Source organism: Protomyctophum parallelum (assembly GCF_964188405.1).
Source record: "Protomyctophum parallelum genome assembly, chromosome: 20".
Classification (NCBI taxonomy): domain Eukaryota; kingdom Metazoa; phylum Chordata; class Actinopteri; order Myctophiformes; family Myctophidae; genus Protomyctophum; species Protomyctophum parallelum.
Window position 1 is genome coordinate 38192216 of NC_139718.1, and position 21640 is coordinate 38213855.

At 42.9% G+C, this 21640-nt stretch overlaps 2 protein-coding genes across 2 annotated transcripts; both read right to left on the minus strand.

Annotated features, from left to right (window-relative positions):
• Positions 1–2511: 2511 nt before the first annotated feature.
• Positions 2512–12261, minus strand: LOC310877763 (b(0,+)-type amino acid transporter 1; the record flags this gene model as incomplete). The annotated part of the gene is made up of 6 exons (XM_083791712.1): positions 2512–2742; positions 3207–3294; positions 3652–3776; positions 4274–4403; positions 6163–6296; positions 11560–12261. The coding sequence occupies 6 exons, from the start codon at positions 12259–12261 to the stop codon at positions 2512–2514; spliced, it is 1410 nt and encodes a 469-aa protein (XP_083647838.1).
• A 1476-nt stretch (positions 12262–13737) lies between these two features.
• Positions 13738–21428, minus strand: LOC310877764 (mitochondrial ribonuclease P catalytic subunit-like; the record flags this gene model as incomplete). Its single annotated transcript, XM_083791713.1, has 10 exons — positions 13738–14120; positions 14292–14493; positions 15055–15203; positions 16187–16294; positions 17046–17175; positions 17306–17353; positions 17754–18061; positions 18732–18966; positions 19144–19282; positions 20684–21428. The coding sequence occupies 10 exons, from the start codon at positions 21426–21428 to the stop codon at positions 13956–13958; spliced, it is 2229 nt and encodes a 742-aa protein (XP_083647839.1). The 3' UTR covers positions 13738–13955.
• Positions 21429–21640: the final 212 nt, after the last annotated feature.

Below are 21640 nucleotides of genomic sequence, written 5' to 3' on the forward strand. Positions count from 1 at the left end.
CACTGATTGAACTTCATCTCCGCCTTTAATCTAAGGCGAGCCAATAGCTAATAGCTTGGCTTGCATCTGCTTGTCCGTTCCAACTTCACTTCATCTCCACCTGTAACTTATGAGTGTAGTACTTTCATCCGACGGAGCATTGGTCCGAACGACAACCTACCTCCTCCCTCACCCTAACCCTAACCTCCCCCGGGGCAGACACCTAAACCTAACCGCAACCCTCTCCCGACCCGCAGCGCACCTCGGAGCATTGCTCCGTCGGATGATAGTATGCCTCCCGTAACTTATTTCTTACTTTTTCCCTGGCTGCGCAGCTGCGCTACAAACAGACGGATCTACAAGCTCTCAACAGCGACCGGAGCTGCAAAAACAGGCGCCCCCTTAAAGGAGACTTGCCACTGTCCCACTGTCTGTTTTGATCGGGCATTTTGATCGGCAATTTTGATTTATTTTGAGAATCCGATCCGATCCGATACAGGCATGATCGGCCGATCATGATCGGTGGCCGATCGATCGGCGCATCTCTATCTCTATTCATTGTGAATGGAAATTTAATGTTTGTGAAAGACAAAATCTACAAAGTCTGGCTTTTTTAGGCTTCGTAAACAAAAGCTGCGCAGCAGCACAGATGACAAATAACTTGCATAATTCAATAACTTAATACTAAAACATTAATAATGGTTGAAGTAGCCAATCTAATCTATACAAGCTCGTAGATCGGCTAATTCCACTATTCTTTGGAAAATGTTTGAAAAATGAAAATATAACATTTTTCAACTGAAAACTGAAACCAGTGTCCTACTTTAATTTAATTTTTTATTGATTTTAAAACATCAATGTTCTTGACATGGACAAAACGGACAACCAAGCAGACAAGCTTACAAAATAAAGAAAAAAAGGGATGTTAAAAGATAGAGATACACAAATTAATGGTAAGTGTGCATCATAGAATAAACCATGGCTGAACCAAAAACAAAGGTCATCCCACGAGAAATGTAGGTTTATATATTAGCAATATATTATCCAGCAGGCTTTCAAAAATGAAAACCGTTACCTTTGGTTATGAACCCATGCCGTTGCTATGCAAGTACTGTATTTTGCAAGGATTCCCAAAGAATTGACACATACTGTAGGCCTACAGTAGGCCTACAGTAGGCGGCCCGCCTACTCAAAAAACAATAGAAGGATCTCTATGTAAGGGATAATGCACTGTGAGAAAGTCTGTTTTGAGAAAATAACTGCACAATAGAGGGTATGTGCATGCATAAAGTGAGTGGCAAAGTGAGTTTAACATTGTTTACCTCGTTTAATGCAATCAGATTTCTGTTTGGATGTACAGTATGGGCCATAGACATTATCTATGGTATGGGCTGTCAAGGCCAGAAAGTAGTTCTTTGCCACTCAGTAGGCGTTCCCACATAACTTCCGGGACCGAGTATGCCATGCGTTCTTGAAGCTGACTCGACTAACTTGCCAACTAATGCACATTCGTCTAGAAGTCAATTTAGGAAACGACCATGGTCATCACGGGGAGGAAAACTTACTAGGTTCACAGCTACCAAAATTAAGTGGAAATATTTAGCTCTGTCTGCACTGTAGCCATCACAATGAATTATTGTTTTCTTGTTTGTGAGGCCAGTGAAAAGAAAACGTCAATGGGCCATACATATGTTGTGGGTTTTTGGTGCAATTTACTTATTTATTCAAATTGGTATTTGTTTGTTCAAGCTTTTGTATTTGTTTGTCTTTTATGGACGGTCTGGCATTTCAGCAGTAAACCATGATTCAGGTTTCAAAAAACATTAATAGGCCTACTTAAATGGTCAAGACTGAGTGTGGGAGGGGTCGAGTCTGAGTCGACACCAAGACCGAGGCGAGGCATGAATTATTGTTGTTTTTTTCTTATTTGATAGGTATATAGAAGACAATCTTGATCTGAAACACTGCAATTAAGTTTTACTGACTTTGGAAAAGCTCAAACTTGGGTATACTGCAGGCTGGTCAGTTCTACGTTATGCCTGGCCTACTACAATGAACTCTTCAAAACGTATGCATAATCTCTTATAATGTTCATGTGAATGGGCTCCCCATTTGTAGGCTATAATACAATATTATTTCATTGCATTATTGTATAGTGACTCGAGTGGACTTGGTGGGGGAAGAGTCCCGAGTCCCAATTGCTTCGAGACATGATGATGAAATGATGGGCGAGATGAGATTGAATATATTAAAAAGTGGACTTGATACTGGATTTGAGTACTGCAGCAATGCCACTGTTAAATGGGGTGTGGTATTGGATTTTTTATTTGACCAAATGGAACAAAAATGGTAAAAAAAATAAACTTAAATACAAAAGTTATTGTTATATTACATGATGATGAAGTCACCCACTCACATCACTTGTTATGAGGTCTACTAGTTTTACTTAACCATGCTGATTCAGCATTGAGAGGTCTAACAATTATTGTTTCAGTGAAACGGAGGCAATCAGTGAATGAATACCTGTGAAAATCAAAGGTTTTTGTCTGCTGGCGAAACCTCTAATAAAAGCTGCAGAAACACTGTGAGCTTCTCCAACACACCAGGGCACAGCTTATAATGGATGAAAGGCACGTAGACCAGTACTCCACTAAAAATGAATAGGGTCACATACAGGTATTCTATTTGGGGGTCGTCTATGATGGGCGCCAGCACGAGAAAAACTGCCGCAATGACCACCAGTATGGGGAGTACAATTGGCACCTGCAAAGAGAAAAGGATAAATAATAACACACAGGCTATACCAATCTGCAATCTGTACTATTTCTTTACTTCTCTGTGTTGTGTATTCACATTTGGCTCCAATGTACAATAATACAATAATAATATAACTTACAATCGACTACAGAAAAACGATTTAGTTTTCTTAATTTAGATAAGAAAACTCTGGGCTTTGTCCAGAGCTCATTGTGTTTACTTGCTCCCTGGCAAAATAATCTGCTGAAAGGATTGGAAGGCAGTACAGACAAGTACACACATTAAACATACATTAAATTAAATAATTAAAAGTGAATTGCTTTCACAGCTATTTATGTCATTTTGTGTAATATTACTATTGTGTAATAATACCCACAAGTGTTTAATTTCTCACACAGTTGTAAATGATAGTTTATGCTGTCATGAGACTCATGACTGTAGCCCGTGCTCTTTGCATTTGTTGGACTCACCCTGTATGGTCTGGGGAGCTCTGGTTTCTTGATCTTGAGATACAAGAGTCCAGACAATGTGATTGCATAGAAAAACCAGGCAGTGAAACTGAAAATATCAATACAAATGGCCGTTAGACAAAGACAAAACATACTGTAACATAAGATATACAAAGTAAAATATATAAATATACACCATTTTGTAAAATAATCCAAAGCCTAATGCTGCATTCACATGGAATCAGGTAAACGGCAAAACCTGCTGGACGGCACGGAACGGTAAAAAGATTAAATATTTTAACATTGATGCCGTCTGTACCGTTACCGTCGCCGGTTCTGGCTGCCGGTGCTGCCGTGCCGTCCTGTTCCGTTTACCGTCCTGCTCCCGTCCACTAAAACGACATGCCGTATACCGCTTGGCTGATTCCACGTGAATGCAGCATGAAGAACCATTTCCTATCCTTACCTGAAGAAGTTGACAATACTCTGGAAGTCCCCAGGGATCAATACTAGAAGGGAAACAGTCGTGGTAAAGATGAGTGCTGGAGAAGGAGTCAGTCTATGGACATTGGCCATGGCCAGTATACCTGGCTTTGAGGAAAGGCAAAAAGTAAAGTTAGTGAACTATATATTTTTTTAAAGTAGTTGCAGTTAATTTATGCACGTAATCCCTTAGAATATTATGGCATCAGCATGACATAAAAATGGAAAACTCCATAGACCCACCTGACGTCAGAAGTTACTCTAGAAACAATAACGATAGTGTGGTTGCCCTGTGGCCTACCACAATAACAAAGAAAAGAAAATACAAAAAATTTTACTGTATTTGAGTGTTTTGTTTTGGTAGACATGCAGGGCCATTTTTGAACTACTAAAACAAACATAGGGCAAACAGTCAAAACACCAAAATACATCAAGAGGGCCGTGTTTCTGACTGCGGATATAGAGGGAAATGATCAATACAATTTAATAAAATGTATACATTGCTATGTTAAATGGCCTACTATGACTTAAAACGTTTGTCAGAAGCTGCTATACCCCAGTGGTAAAATGTCGCCAGAAGCAGAGAATGAATGTTTAAGTCTGACCATGTGTCCTTCCCTCGCTGCGACAAAGCACACACGACCACCACTGAAGAATGTCCCGTTCAGAGAACCAAACGCAGATAGCGCTGCAGCCACTGACATGATCCAACCCCAGCTCCCTAGAACTTTGTTCCTGTTAAAAAGAACAAGTGGTGGGAAACGAAAACGTTGATGTACCGATACCATTTTATCCTTGCCAATATTGATTTCGATGGTTATCCATAACAGTCAAGTCAATACAGACAGAGTACCGATCTGATACCAGTGTGTCATTTAACGATCACCCCCGTGTGAAGTGAGGGGCGCTCTTATCATTATATATCATCATACATCATCTCATGAAATGAATTTATGTGATATAATATGATATAATATAATATATATAATATGATATTTATGTGCTAGCCGATTTGCTCGTCTACATACGTTGTCAATGGAATTTAATGTTTGTGTTGCCACAAATTTACGTCATATTTGACGGACATTTATCTGTCCTTTCATTGTCAATGGTAAATATTGAGACGTGTGTGTGTGTGGACAAAAGCTGTATATAGGAGGGGCTAGCACCCCTCAAAAAGCACACCCGTACATCATCATGACGTAACATGTCGATTTGCTCAGACACTATGACGTCAAATTGTCCATTCATCGTCAATGGGAATTTAATGTTTATGTAGGGAGATAATGGCCGATTTGCTCGTCCACATATGACGTAAATTTTCCATTGTCAATGGGACTTTAATATTTGTGTAAGACGAAAATCTACACTAATAGTTGAATATAGGAGGCCCTCAAAGGGCCGTCGGTTCCTTGAAGGGGTTCCAAATGGACCCTTACAGGTCTGTAACTCTTGAGTGTACAAATGGAACACGCCCAGAATTATTTATGAAATTTAAATGTTTTGAGAACCACTGATCTAGCAATAAATAAGTTCCATTAATAAATGTTAAAGTGCAGCTCCAAGTTAGTAAAAATAATGTGCAACATCAACAAATGGGACAAAACAATTATAAAAGTACATATTACTGGGCAGAAAACAAAAGCAAAACAAAGCAAAGACTGCTAGTACTACTCTAAAAATTGAAAAGAGTATCCATAAAGTGACAATGTTATTATGTATTAATTCCTATAGCTAATTACTCCCTTGGGTGTTTAATCTATTTATTAAACTTATTGTATAGGTAGATAGAGGATGTGGTAGCCACTACTATGCTGTAAATGGGTATTCCACAAGGAGACACTTTTTATATTTGATGGAGAACTGCCACAGCTGGTCTGACTGCCTCTAGGGTCTGAAAACTGGAATTTGGCTGGAAGTACTGTTTGAAGTGGTCTGGGAGATGGATACACTGATATTTTGTCTTGTAGGTGAATACATGTTTGAAGGACATTTATATTGAAGATAGTTATTATATTTAGGGTTGAAAACTGAAGTGTAGACGGATCCCATGGACTAGAATTGGTTGCTATTCTGGCTTTTTGTAGTATATAAAACTGATGGAGGTAAGTATATGCTTATTAACACATTCTGACCGGGCACCCATTTTGGTGTCAGCATCATGTTATGCTTTAGCTATTTAAAAATAGCAGATCTACAAGCTCATATCGCGCCACCGAGTGGCGCGATACGAGCTTGTAGGTCTGCCATTTTTGAAAAATCAAAGAACGACTGACATTTTTAGAATCTGATCTCGGGTCTGAATGGGTTAATCAGACCAGTGTGTGTCCAGTGGAAACCTCGTATGAATCTGATCTCAGGTCAGAATGGTAAACTGTCAGGATGTAGAAGACGTTTATAGAATCTGATCTCAGGTCAGAATGGGTTAAACAGGCTCTATTTGTACATTTACAGATGTTCCTGGTGTCCTGGAGAAAGGGGAGTTGTGTCTTACCCCCAGGTAACCGCTACTGCACTGGAGGACATCAGCTCCTTGGGCGTCAGCACTGTCAGGTAGCTCACATTCACCAGGAGATATAACACCGTCACCATGGGAACGGCTATTAGGACGGCTCTGGGAAGGTTCACCTGATCCATGCAGAAAAGAAAGTCACAACTGTAGTTAGTTTACTATGCTCAGTACGCAGCACACCCCTTTTTAGATGGATAACATGGAATAACTCACTATTATGTAGTAGTTAAATGTTTGCTCATCTTTTTAGTTAAATGTTTTTGTTGTTGTGTGTGCGTGTTCACAAGTTAAATGTTATTGTTGTGTGTGCGAGTTCACAAGTTCACAAACCATTAATCAAAACCAAATTCAAAGTTCAAGGTTTATTTATTGTTACATCTTGCGTACACACACAGGCACAATTGTTTTGTTCTGAATTTCCCTAGACATTGTACTGTAGCAGTAATAACATTTAATAATTAACATATATTAGAACAACAAGGAAATGACACACAAAAAAGAATAATCAGAGAATCAAAGAATAGCAGCAGTATCAAGACATTTTGTTCCTGGTGCTTAGAGTGCTTGGGAGGTACTGTACTGTGTGCAAACCAGATCTTTACTCCTAACTTATAAACAGCTACATGTATCTGTGCTAAATAGATGAAATCGGTGGTTTTACAAATGAATGAAAAATGATTTAAATGATTTTTCTTTTACAAAATCTCGGTCAAAGCATTATAGTAATCGTGGTCTAGGACTATTCAAAATCTGGATCGGCATCATGCTCTGGCTATTCTCAGTGATGGAAGAAGTAGTACGGTACTCACATTTGTTTCCCATTCTGACCTGAGATCAGATTCTAAAAATGTCTGTTTGAAAATGACAGTTTTCTGAAAAAGCTATGTTTCTATGTCAGTCCTCCTTCGATATTTCAAAAATAGCAGACCTACAAGCTCGTGGCGCGCTATGAGCTTGTAGATCTGCTATTTTTCAATAGCTAAAGCATGGCATAATGCTAACACCAAAAGGGGTTCCCGCCTAAAATGGGTTAAAGGGGTATTTCATTTTCAAACATGTTTGGGGCCATTTTAACATAATCAGGCTTTTGTGAGCACCTGACAGTTTTTAAAATGTATGATTTTAAATGGCAGATCTACAAGCTCTGTAGTCACAAGCCAAAGCATATATATATATACAAGCCTATATATATATATATATACTGTAGGGCTGAAGTGGTTATAAATTGGAAATAATCAAACTGTACCCAAGTACAGTACTTGAGTAAATGGTTACTTTACACCACTGGTTATTTTTGGTTTATAGACTTACCTCTGGTCTCTTCAACTCTTCCACCACATAGTTCAAGTTGTACCAGCCAGCATAGGACCAGAGTCCCTGATAGAAAGCCATCCCTAATGTGCTTACACCCAACTGAGTGCCGTCAAAAGCATCTCCAAAGTTCAAATTTTGTGCTATCGTGTCCGAACTCTGCGCGAGGCTGACAATCCCTCCGACCACGATTACGATCAAGCCAAACACTTTGGCCACCAAGAACACCACTTGAATTCTGATGGCAACGCGCACGTTCAAAACGTTGACTGTGGATACAAGCAGTATTGCTCCGACTGCGGTGCACTTCACTATCATTTCAGGGGGTTGGCAGCCCGGGTAAAAGGGTGCTATGACATATTCTGCAAAGCTTAGTGATATCGCGGCAATGCCTGCCGGCCTCACAACCAGCAGGAATGTGAATGCCGAGAAGAAAGCAGGACACGGGCCATAGATCCGCAATATGTAGATGAAGTCCCCACCGGATTCAGAGATGATTGTCCCGATCTCGGCGTAAGAGAGCGCTGCAAACATAGCTACAAGGCCAGAGAGAGCCCAGATCACTAAGCTCGCTCCCGGGCTTCCTACATTCGACAGCACAAACTGTGGAGACATGAATATACCAGATCCTATCATGGTTCCTGCAACCAGAGAGATACCGCCAGGCAACCCCAATGACCGCTTCATTCTCAGTCGTTCAGGTTCTTTATTGTCAGCCATGGTGGCCAGAAAGCACTCGTGTTCCAGTGGCTGCAAGAGCGATCGAATCACTCAAAGAAATCAGACTTGTTTGTGTGGCTGGCAGATCAGATATGGCATTGGCAAAAGATGAAACAAAGATAATTTGTGTCAATCTGTCACTAGGTGTGAGTAAATATTAACTTTTACACAATTGTTTGTTGTATTGTTAGTTAAAGATTGATACATTACCCCCAACTCATATACAGTACTGCGCATAGTATGACAGACGGTGTCATTCTGTCATCTGACTGCAGCAGTTGTTTTGTATTCCATTTTTTTACTCCCCTTATTTGGGCACCATGCAAGTTTATTATACAGTTCAGAACTAGCATAAGTATTCAGTGTCTTAAGCTGGTCATTAACTACTAAGATATCATATGAGTTATTGTGATTGAATCTAGTATATCTACTACTAGTACTACTACATTATGAATAGCAAATGCTGAATTTCCCACCTCTGGATTTTTCAGCTCTTCTGTAACATAAAACAGAGTATTCCATCCATCATAGGACCACAGGCCCTGGTAAAAGGCGATCCCAATAGTACTGACACCAACATTCGTTCCCTCAAAGGAATCCTCAAAGTTCTCCGTGTGGCCTTTGAAAAGCATCACTATGCCTCCCAGTATAATCCCCGCCAGTGACAGCAGCTTGATGCCCATGCAAAACACCTGGATGAATGTTGCCAAACGGACGTTCAGACAGTTGATGATGGTCAGCAACATGATGGTTCCTGCAGCCACGCACTTCACCACCAGCTCAGAGGGAGGGCACCCGCCATAAAACGGTGCCACAACGTATTCAGCAAAGCTCAGTGCTATTCCCGTGGCACTGGCGGGCCTCATGACAATGATGAAGCTCAGCACGAACATGAAGGCGACCACTTTCCCTGACGTGCGCAGTATGTAGATGTAATCCCCTCCGGATTCGGGGATGACGGTGCCTAGCTCGACATAGCAGAGGGCACCCCCTATGGCTATCAGTCCACAGCAGGCCCAGATCACAAGGCTGGCCCCGGGGCTGCCAATGGTCGACAGCACAGTCTGGGGGGATATGAAGATTCCCGACCCCATCATGGTGCCGGCAATGAATGACACGGCTCCAATAATCCCCACTTCTCTCTTAAGGTTGAGTTTCTGTGTGCCATGGTCCATTCTGCAACTGTTCTATTCTATTTCTACACACCTGTGATCCAGTGTGTACGATGACAAGGAGTATCTAGTGAGCCTGTTAATTATTGCAGTATTGACACTTGGGTACAAGGACGTGCAGGACATGCGGCTGTTACTTCAGATCCCTTCAGTCTCAGTGAAGAGACTTTAGTGTAGATTCCTTCAAGGTGCAACACAAGGGGATAAACAATTAGAATTAAACAGGGTTCAGCCTTGAGCAGCTGTCCAAGTGACCCTTGAACACAAGCCTCCCTCTTGTCTTGTCTTTTATGGTTAGGCCAGATTGTAATACTGTGAAAACAAATGTATTATCCAAAGTCCAATGAAATGCGATTGATACTTTGTTTACTCTAAAGATGTTATGAGGCACGAGGCAATGTAATGTCACAGTATACTATGAACAGTTATTTATTGTGGTTCCAGATACCACAGAAAGGAGGACATAAATTACAAGCTATGTTGCTCATTGAGATTGCAATAGTGCATCCAGCTATGTCAGCCTATACGCATTTCAAAACTCCAATCAAGACAAATCAAGTGACGTTTGGCATAGGTCAACATCAACAATGACAAGAACTGACAGTAAAAATGCACCAATGCTTTTTACATCCTATAGTAATGGGCTAAGCATATCTTTGTTGTCATCTAACATTCCTAATTAAACTAATTATTTGGGGTTTTAAAGTGGTCTACGTGTCAAAGTGTCCCTGACTCCCTGAGCAGACACGTAACCAAATAATAATCATTATACTTTCTATATTGCAACAACACTTGGGGCGACTTGGCCTGTTGTAGCGCTGATTTGAAAACTGTCAAGTGGCATTGCGTTGAGGAGTTGTGGCGATGTGTACAAAGAGGGTTATACTCCTGAAAACTTTAGAAGCCAATCGTAGCCAATCAGGTTGGATTATGAGCAATCAAACAAACCAGTCTTGATAACATGACTATGGAGCGCATGTGTACCGATTTGCGTGAAATTTGGAGTAATATTGGAAAATGTGTTATAAATATGTCGGCCTCCTGGTGGCGCTATAAAGAGCAGATGTGAAACATTGCATGCAAAGGTTTCTCCTTGGCCCCTAGGGAGTGTGCATAAAAGGTTTTAGGTAAAAACACTAATCAGCCAGTTATAGCGCCACCATGAGGCTGAGTTGAAAATGTTCCAGTGGCATTTCTTCCTCGGCCTAGTGGGAATGTGCGTGCACAATTTCATGGAAATCACACGATGTGTTCATGATTTGCGGCATTTTGTTTGAAACTGAGCACTCCTGCAAATTTTGGAAGCCAATCTTAGCCAATCGGGATGGAGTCTGAAAAATCTGAAAGACCTGTTTTGTTGAATGGCTCTAGAGAGACTGTGTACCAATTTGCGTGATATTTGGACAAAATCTGTAGGTGTACTGTCCAAATAATTGTTGTGCACAAAGCGGCCTCCTGGTGGCGCTATAAGAGGCCAATGTGAAAACCTTGGGGCGGAGGTTCAGCTGTGGCATTCAGGGAGTGTGTGTGCAGATGAGTGTGGCTGCGATCAAGCCAACGGTTCCGGAGATTAGCTGTCCACAGATGGACCGACGGACGGAGTGCAAAACGTACTCTCTCCCCATGCCTTCGGCCTGGTGGAGACAATAAAGAAATGTAGCTTTGTCTCAATCTGTTCTTCCCATTTCCAGATGTGTGTGTGATGTTTTTGACTACTAGATTTGGAGAACAAGATTTGGTTAAACCACCGTCTAGTGGCAAGCCATAAGTCTATAATTTAACCCATTTTAGGGAGTTTTGGTGTTAGCATTACGTTATGCTTTAGCTATTGTAAAATAGCAGATCTACAAGCTCATAGCGCTACGAGCTTGTAGGTCTGCTAATTTTGAACGACTGACATAGAAACATAGCTTTTTCAGAAAACTGTCATGATGTAGAAGACATTTTTTTTAATCTGATCTCAGGTCAGAATAGGTTAATGTTCATACAAAGTTAGGGAACTACACTGATCGTTTGTTGTGCATTTTCTTCCGTTTGGGTGCTCCATTGACCTAGCAAAAACGCACACAGCCCAGTCTTATGTGAATGCATGGATGTATTATGTAGTAGGCTATAGCTAGATGTTATAGGCTGGTATCAGATCACCTATAACATAACCTCCTGTCTTTCTATTTACCTCTGGGCGTTTCAGCTCTTCTGTCACATAATTCAGATTGTTCCATCCGTCATAGGACCACAGTCCCTGGTAGAAAGCGACCCCAATTGGACTGACGCCCAAGTTTGTGTCGGCGAAGGAGTCGTCAAAGTTGTCCGTGTGTCCCTTGATAAGCATCACCACGCCTCCTATGACAATCAGCACGAGGGCCAGGACCTTGGCCATCATGAAGAACACCTGGACCGACATCGCGAAGCGCACGTTCAGGCAGTTCACCGCGGCCAGCACGACGATCGCAGCCGCGGCCACGCACTTCACCACCTGCGCCGGCGGGGCGCAGCCCGAATAGAACGGGGCCACCACGTACTGGGCGAAGCTCAGCGCGATGCCGGCGACACTCGCGGGTCGCACAAACACCACGGAGGTGAAGATCAGCATGAAGGCGAGGACCGGACCCGACGTCCTGAGGATGTAGATGTATTCTCCGCCCGACTCTCGGATGACGGTGCCCAGCTCCGCGTAGCAGAGCGAGCCCATGATGGCCAGCACGCCGCAGCACGCCCAGATCACCAGGCTGGCGCCGGGGCTGCCGATGTTCGACAGCACGGACTGGGGAGACATGAAGATGCCCGAGCCGATCATCGTCCCCGCGATGAGGGACACGGCTCCGACCACCCCCACCTCGCGCTTCAGTTGAAGCTTCTCCGACTTACTGCCGTCCATTGTCCAACAGTTAACAGTGCGCCTGTACACGCCTTTAACCCATTCTGACCTGAGATCAGATTCTAAAAATGTCTTCTACATCCTGACAGTCGATTAAAAAAAATAGCTGATCTACAAGCTCATAGCGCGCCACCGAGTGGCGCGCTACGAGCTTGTAGATCTGCTATTTTTCAATAGCTAAAGCATAACATAGTGCTAACACCAAAAGGGGTTCCCGCCCAGAATGGGTTAAGCTCCTGCCTCCTGGCCAAGAATGTGCAAGTGAAATCCGCTGTCCAAAGTCACTCAGTCACATTTTAGTTAATAATTATACATGTGGTGAATCTTGACTACAGCAACAATGCACGCAGCCTGTCACTCAGTGAAACGAAAAAGGCCCTAAAAGTGTCATAAGGTTACCCGACTGTTATTATAAACCACTTCATTAAATTAAGTAGGCAATAAAACCTGCTCAACTGGTTGACCAAAGAGATCCGCACTCCGCAGGACAGTCTGTGTTTCTCAAATAGGAGTATAGTACCCCTATTGATCAATTATTTACATTTTATTTACAGTTTGCAGAATGGGTATACACTATACAGAGGAATAAAGCCAGAAAAAGCACCAAGACTTGTTTAGATAAGGGTCCTCCAAGGGGTACTTTGAGGTACTATATATGTACTGTCTGACATCAGTGTTTGTTGATCTCCATATGTGCATTTGACATGAGGCATCGAAGTCAAATTTACAATTTAGGCATTTAGCAGACGCTCTTAATCCAGAGCGACTTGCATTAAGCAAGAACAAAAAAAGCATGGGAATACATCACATAAAAAGCATTTATCATGAAACGTAACAGTGGAATATCTATATAATGAAACTATACATATAAACTATACATATACTATACTATGCTATACATATGTACTATGACGTGCTATGACTACTGTACATACAATGCAATTATAGTGCTGTCTACATAACATGCTATAAGTCGGTATCAAATGCTATCTAAGTCTACAGAAATGCTATCTAAGGGGGTAGGGCAAGTGCTATGGGCCATGCTGGAGTCTGAAAAGGTGGGTTTTCAGACTACGGCGGAAGATTGGGAGTGACGCTGCAGTTCTGACTGGAAGTGCATTCCACAGTTTTGGAGCCAGAAGGGAGAAGAGTTTGGGACGTGTGGACTCGGGACGTGTGGACTCGGAGTGTTGTCCCGGCGTTTTTAGTGAGGGTACTTCCAGCTTCCCTGTGTTGGCTGATCTGAGTGCGCGGGAGGGTTTTCCCTTACCGGATTATTTGGATGACTACCTTTACTTCTACTTGAGTCATGACTTTTAAAGTCATCCTTTGTTTACTTCAGGAGTCAGGACATAATCTTGGTTACTCTACCCACTCTACAAAACACATGACAAACGGATGATAAAGATAATAATACGTTTGAAAGAGTCCTTCTGTTGCATTACATTTATTAGAGAATTTAATTTGCATTTCCACAGTTGAATAATGAAACCATACTGTATGAGAGTTTGATGTGAGTGGATTAATGAGTTCATTGTGGGTCCAATTGGTTGCATAAGAGTTAAATCAACCACCTCCACATCCCCTATTCTGGGAATTCCGTGAGCTTGTAGATCAGCTATTATCGTGGCGAAGAGATTTGCAGTAGAGTTGTTGTAGATGGGGTTAGGTGTGGAAATGGGTGAGCCCGGCTGTTACGAATGAACAGTTCGTCCCACATGAACAGTTTTGTTTGTCTTGGTGAGACACAGCCATCGTTGTGGTACTTCACAGCCGGTCCTCTCCTCATCCGAGTCGTCAAAAGGAATATGCCAAGTGTTGTCTCCACTCTGTACTATGGTGTCATAACCAGGGATACTCTGAAACACACACACACACACACACACACACACACACACACACAGCAGGGAAGCAGAAATTGTGGATGTACAGTAACTGTGATAATATAGTTGGTATTATCATATGCCCCCACAGCCATTTGAAAGACTGTAAACTGGCTAAATGTTCCCTTCCCTGTCTCCTCCTCTCACCTGGAAACAGACACTCCCGTTGGCTGCGATGCATCCGTCCACCGCCAGCCGTTGTCCTCGCTGCCATTTGAAGAACAGGCGTCTGGAGCCTCCGTCTGGCAGGTACGCCTTCACATGGTCCCTCATCAGGGCGCTGCTCAGGAACCGACAGTGTTTCCCAGAATGCAACGCGGCATACAGGAGGAAGGAGGAGTCCTCTGAACTGATTAAAAAAAAAATAGTGGCAGGTGGATCAATAGATGCAGATTGAGGTTATGTAAAGTACAGACTGGCAGAAAGAGATGGGTAGGTCAGCAAGAAGATGGATATATCTACTGAATTATACTGCATATCTACATGCTTATAGGGTTAAAATCTGAATTCAGTTCAGTTCAGTTCAGTTTAAGAGTTAAAATGGCTGTTAAAATCACTCTTTTATGACGGCTGACTGGTGCAACACTGCATTGACATCGATAACATTTGAGGAATGAGGATGTTTTCTTAAAACAGAGGGGACCAGTGGTTGTATACTGTATCTCAAACATTTGCACTGGGAAAGGAGTATTGGCCGCTTTTTATTTAATGTTACGGACTATGTTTAGCAGAGCGCCTCAGCCTGATGGCCTCAAAAGTCTAATATCTCCCCCATGGGGATTGTCCCTTTGGTCTAGTGGTTAAGATATAGGACTTTCACGTGGGAGACTCGCGTTCGATTCCCGGGTGTTACATAATAATCACCAATGATCATAATGTGTCTGTATATTATATTCTCAGAGGGACTTACACGTTGTCAGTGAAGAAGCAGTGTGCCTTCTGCTGGATAAGGCTCATATGGTGTTGGTCCCAGGACCTGGATGGCTCAAGCATGTGTTCCCTGCCCAGAACCAACACAACCTGACCCTGACGCTCCAACTCCGACACCACCGCTAACACCTGGGATGGAGAGAGAGAGAGAGAGAGGTCACAGGTAGGGTAAAACAAATGCATACAGTAAAATGCAAGGCTGGGTTGCCTACCCAGGGCCCCCAAAATGTACCACCCCAGAGATGTGTATCCATATGTGTGAGGGAGTAGTAGAACAAGTATTTTCATTGTACGACCTACGGTTCAAGTCAAACATTAACCCATTCTGACCTGAGATCAGATTCATACGAGGTTTCCACTGGACACACACTGGTCTGATTAACCCATTCTGACCTGAGATCAGATTCTAGAAATGTCAGTCGCTCTTCGATTTTTCAAAAATAGCAGACCTACAAGCTCGTATCGCGCCACTCGGTGGCGCGATATGAGCTTGTAGATCTGCTATTTTTCAATAGGTAAAGCATAACATGATGCTGACACCAAAATGGGTGCCCGTTCAGAATGGGTTAAGGCATGAGGCCAATTTGAAACAATTTTGGCTGTTCTACTGTATGTGTTCTGAGTGTTTCCAGTGCAATGTGAAGCAGGCCCACATTCTGCTGACCAGTACTGTGTGAATCAGTGTGACAGACAGGCCTGCAAATTTGCCATTTTGAACTTGTTAATAATACTTAATTAGCACACTTTTGACTTGAGCTTGTTAAAAGAAGACACAAAAAGACAAACATTTGGGGGTGTCCATTTTGATTTGTCCTGGATCACAACACATGCACCATCCGATGCGAGACAACGCAAAATGCGTCGCATAGGACCCAAATAGCCCATACCCGCTTTACCATGGGACCGCAACCATCACTACAAGTCCTTTAAAACCACGGTGATGCTATCCATATACATCAAACCACTTTTGTAGATGATTATTACCCGGCATATCTCTAATCTACAGTGTGTATGTGCCTATGTGGAACCTAATGGATGGCATCTATGACTTAGCTTCCAATCACACTTCATGTACAGTACAGTATATCTGTCTGCATGTCTGGTTTTCTCACCGTCTCCGACTGCTTGCCTTTGGTTGTGATATTGGCCACATTCAGTCCATCTACGACCACATGAAATGCCGGCTTCTGCTTCACAAATTCCTTGAACCTATTAAACTCCTAGAGAGAAAGAGAGTGAGCGAAAGAGAGAATGATGGGAGGATGTGAAAACGCTTAAAAACAAAATCTCAGGTGTCCGAAGAAATCAGCAGAACCCCTAATTAGAATATGGGTACAATAGATTTTATAAATTAAATGAAAGTACCTCTTATACGAATGGGAAGTCAATCAATCAAATATGGTAGACACAGACTATTGCCTCACACAATTTCCAAATTTCCCCGATCTTCCGCCTCCCCACCTTCAGCTTTTGCTGTAGTGAAAATACCATGTGCTACTGCTGGAAACCAATTTTGTCAAAGCCTATAGATGTTAATTAGCTAATGCTAATTAGCAGAAATTAAAATTCTAAAATACTGTAACGACCCTGCAAAAGATTGGGGTTCGACTCCAGCTCAGTGCTAAACGTTACATTATACTGTGTATATATACACAATATACATATAACATGTGCTTTTTAATACTTTAATATATGTAAATTTGTATAAATGGACATGACAAGTTACAGGCTAACGGTTGTGGAAGAGTTGTTTGAGTATTTTGTGCTTCTGATTCCGACGTTTTCAAGCCTGCTGGATCGCATTTTATTATATTTCACTGCAATATTTGAATATCGGACCTTATTTCTACACACACACACACACACGCACACACACACACACACACACACACACACACACACACACACACACACACATTTTGCACCATTAGTCCAAATCTGTGTGTGCACTATACAGTCTATGGTGTGCACCTTGGCTGTAGCTTTCTTGAAGACATCTTTTCCTTGGATGTTAGTCATTACTACATCTTTCAGTTGTTGGTACTCCTCGGTAGTTAGTTGAATGGACTCTAGCACAAACCCACAACATCTGCACACACCCCTAAATCCACACAGAATGACAATGAACAGCTTGATGACCCCAAAGACTATTTTGCAAACAATATATTCCTTGGGGCTTGGGATAATACACACAAACAGTGCAGTGAAAGAGTGAATATATATGTTTTTACTTAGTGGTGATGGTGGGCCACCTTCCTTTCCATTTCTGCCCAGGAAGACTGGAGAGAGAAAATGAGAAAGACCGCAGGTAAAGAATAGTGTGGGAGATGGTGGGGAGGTTTTATGAGAAATCATGGTAGCCTAAGTTAATTCAAGCATTACTACAAGATAATTAATTACAATTATAAGTAATTACTTTACTTATGTGGTAGGCTGTTATAATAAGACGTAATATGAACAGGAAGGATTGTTAATGTCAGTTGTTTTCATTTTATTTTGTATATTGTGTCATATAATCAATAATAAATCTGTTCGTTCGTCCGTTCTTTCTTTCCTTCGTTCGTTCGTTTGTTCGTTTGTTCGTTCATTCGTTCGTTCATTCATTCGGTTCCATTTATAACACTGTAGTTGAGTAAATTGTATGTGTTCTGCTTGGGCATCCATTCTCGGCAGTCGTACCTTTCAAACCAGGTTTTGATGGTGCCGACTAGTCTCTGCTGTGGATACACCTGGTTGTCTCTCATGTTGCGCAGAATGCCCAGAAGCCTCTCCTGCTGCTCAGACTGAGGACCGCTCCCTGGTTGCTCACTCCCTGCCTGTCCCGCCTCCCTCGGTCCTCCTCTGAACAACACTTCCCAGGTGTCCTGGTGTGGACCGCTTCCCTTGTCGGTGAGCTCATCGTAGAGTGCCCACGCCGTGGCTGAATGGCCGTGCATGACGGCTCCACTGATGACTTGGCTGTAGTTGCGAGGCGAGGGGAGGGAGACCTGTGTTTGGGTGTTGACATTAAAACTGGGAGCAGCATATAACAAGGCACGTGTTTTGGGTTTCTCCCAATTGTGCCATATTTTTGCTTCCCCAACCGGATTCAACCAAATGCTTCCTTCCTGGCGAGGGAAGCAAAATGGTTGCCACAAACGGTGACAAACCGGTTGCAAACATAGCTCAGAGATCAAATGGTATGTGTATATCATTCATATCATCATTCATATCCATGCAAAGGTATGGATTTTTACAGTGACCCCCACTATAATACTGTATATTATTATGTTTGTGCAGAATTCCACTCTATCATCAGCAGGTGCTGCTGCTATGTAACATGTTTTTAGCTTAACTGAGACCCTGCACCTGTGTGACTCTTTCATTCAAGTCCACAATAGATGGAGACCAGCTCCGGTTTCATTTAGATGAGATTGCCACCGCTCAAATCTCTAATAAAGTGAATTAAAACACTTGGGGGCAGTATTAAAAAGTAAAATGCATCACTTTGAATTCAATTGGAAATAACAATTGCATTACGCGATAAAGAAAACATCACATTTGGGATATGACATTTTGGTTATATTATTGCCCAGATTTACTGTAGTACAGCACTGGAGAACAGTTCATCTCCAATGACTGAGATAAATAATATAATAATATGATCAGTCAGTTAACCTTGTTAATGTCCTGCAGGATGTTGAGGGCCTCCCTCCACCTCTCTGTCTTGCTGAAGGACTTGATGAACAGGGAGGAGGCAGCCGCTTCCAGCGACGGAAAGTGTGCGCACATCATCTCGTGCACGTCTGACACCTCGCTGTCATGGCCGCCCGCCACGCAGGCCTTCAGGTAGCTCAGCGACAACTCGTAGGACAGGGTGTCTGTCTCGTTGACGACAAACGTCAGCAGGGACCTAAGAATTATACGGGGAGGTCTTCATAATTATCTGCAAAAAGGTTTTTTTTCTGTAGTTTTTAGGTGCATTTATATGGAATCTCACAAAAGGAGATGAAGACACTTATCTATGCACACATTAACATGTACCTTTTCATGCACACACACAGACAGACAGACAGACAGATCTGCTTACTTGGCAATATCCAGGTCTGCCCTGTATTTGAACAGTGATGACATCATCTGATCATTAAAGCACTGAGGATTAGATGATGCCTCTTTCATCTCCCTCCAATCAGCATCAGATAGAGGGCAGTCAGGAAGAAATTCCGGCCCTGGCAAATGTAGAACGAATGTAATCTTGTCTGCAACTCCAACTAATTCTGTCCAATATTCACACGCATCCATACACAGAAGTCATGTGATCACAATGAATCACTGAATCACATTTTTTTTATATTCCGTTGCAATTTACTATAGTGCCGCTTTGGATACAAGCGCTATACATATGTATAAATACACCATTTACTATAACTGCCTTCTAAAGTTTGCTGGCCCTGGGTAGGCTACCTGACCTGTATTTATTTACAATTACAATTTACAACGGTTGTTTTGCATCAGAGTGCGTGGACATTTCACTAAACTGGCAGAAGGAGAAAAAACTAGAAAAAGTGCCCTTCCGGGCACAGGTCTCCACCAGGTTATCCACAGATCCGTGCAGTTAGAGGTAAAAACACTTTTCGGCCAGTTATAGCGCCACCTTGAGGCTGAGTTGAAATTGTTCATGTGGCATTTCGTCCTCGGCCTAGTGGGAATGTGGGTGCACAATTTCACGGAAATCACGCGATGTGTTCATGATTTGCAGCATTTTGTTTGAAACTGAGCACTCCTGTGAACTTTGGAAGCCAATCTTAACCAATCAGGATGGAGTCTGATAAATCTGAAAGACCCGTTTTGTTGAATGGCTCTAGAGAGACTGTGTACCAATTTGCGTGATGTTTGGAGAAAATCTGTAGGTGTACTGTGCAAAAACTTGTTTTGCAAAAAGCGGCCTCCTGGTGGCGCTATAACAGGCCGTTCTGGAAAGTTTGGGGCAGAGGTTCATGGTTGGCATCCAGGGAGTGTGTGTGCAAAATATGGCATTGAAAAACTTGTTTTGCACAAAGCGGCCTCCTGGTGGCGCTATAACAGGCCGTTCTGGAAAGTTTGGGGCAGAGGTTCATGGTTGGCATCCAGGGAGTGTGTGTGCAAAATATGGCATCGACCGGGTTAACGGTGGCCGAGATTAGCTGTTCACGGACACACGGACACACGGACGGACACACGGACGGACACGCGGACGGACGGAGTGCAAAACATACTCTCCCCACATGCCTTCGGCCTGGTGGAGACAACTATACATATAGCCACAAAATGCAGGTTCGGGCATTTAACCATGTGGAACCTACTGGTGTCCCTATTCGGGCATGTCATAATGTTCAGGAAAAAAGCCGAACATTCAACGAAAAAAGATCCACAAAAATTGTTCAATAACTGTAAATGAGGTTCTGAACTGCCTTATAACTGCCCACAGCCCTATATGAGACACAGACTGAGTAGAAAAAAATGGTACCATTGTATCATGATTATTAGTGAGGACCTATTATTATATGAAGATAGGTGAAGTGGTCCTTTATTAGTTTTAGGGAGAGAAAGTAGTGGTGGTCTCCGTGTGGCCACCGAGCTCCGTTTCCTACCATAGATGTCCAACTGCTTCTGGTTCATGCCGACCCGGGCTCCTGCTGCGTTCCGTCTCGTAACACGGGTATCCTTGAGCTGCTCCTGATTCATGCAGACCCAGGATTCCTCTGGGTTCTGCCTCGCACCGTACGAGACGGTAGTACGAGTCATACTGCATGTGTCCTTGTACAGACTAGTGGCTTCTTCTGCCGTCTGCCTCGTGCCACGGGCGTCTTTGTACTGCATCCGGTTCCGGTTCCAGACCCTGGCCTCTGCTGAGCTCCGTCTCCTACCGCAGCAGGCCCTCCGTAACTTCCGTAGGTCATTACGGAACGTCTGTCTAATGAAGATGTACACGACGGGGTTCAGGCAGCACCTCAAGAAGGCCACGCACTGGGTGATGTCGGTGGCACAAAATAGGTTACTTTTCTGTTTGTAGTCCACGATTCCGCCAATGTCCAGCGTGGCCAAAAGCAGGACCACGTTGTAGGGCGCCTGGCTGAGAAGAAAAACTGCCACCTCAGCCAACGCTAACTTTTGCCCGAGTTTAAAAACAGGATACCTATATCTGTAAGCTGCTTTTGAAATGGTAAAGTAGTAGAAGCCCATGACCAGGAGCGGTATGGCGAAACCCACGGCGAACTGACTCATCTGCACGCTGAATGCTGCATAAAGTGGTTCAGAGCTGCCAGCGTAAGGCGAGCAAGTCTGGTTGTTGATGCCGGTGTACATTATCTCTGGTGCAGAGAGGACGAGTGCCATGATCCATATGACAACGGGTAACGCCTTGCAGCCCGGGGACTTGTATAAATTGATTTTGAAACTGATTTTGACATATTTAAAGAGGATAGATTTATACATGCTGATGAAGGACATCCACAGTATGCTGCTATAGAAGCTTACCGTGTAAATGGTGTACATGGCTTTGCACACTTCCTGGCCAAATGGCCAGTCTGACACAGAGCTGACTGCCC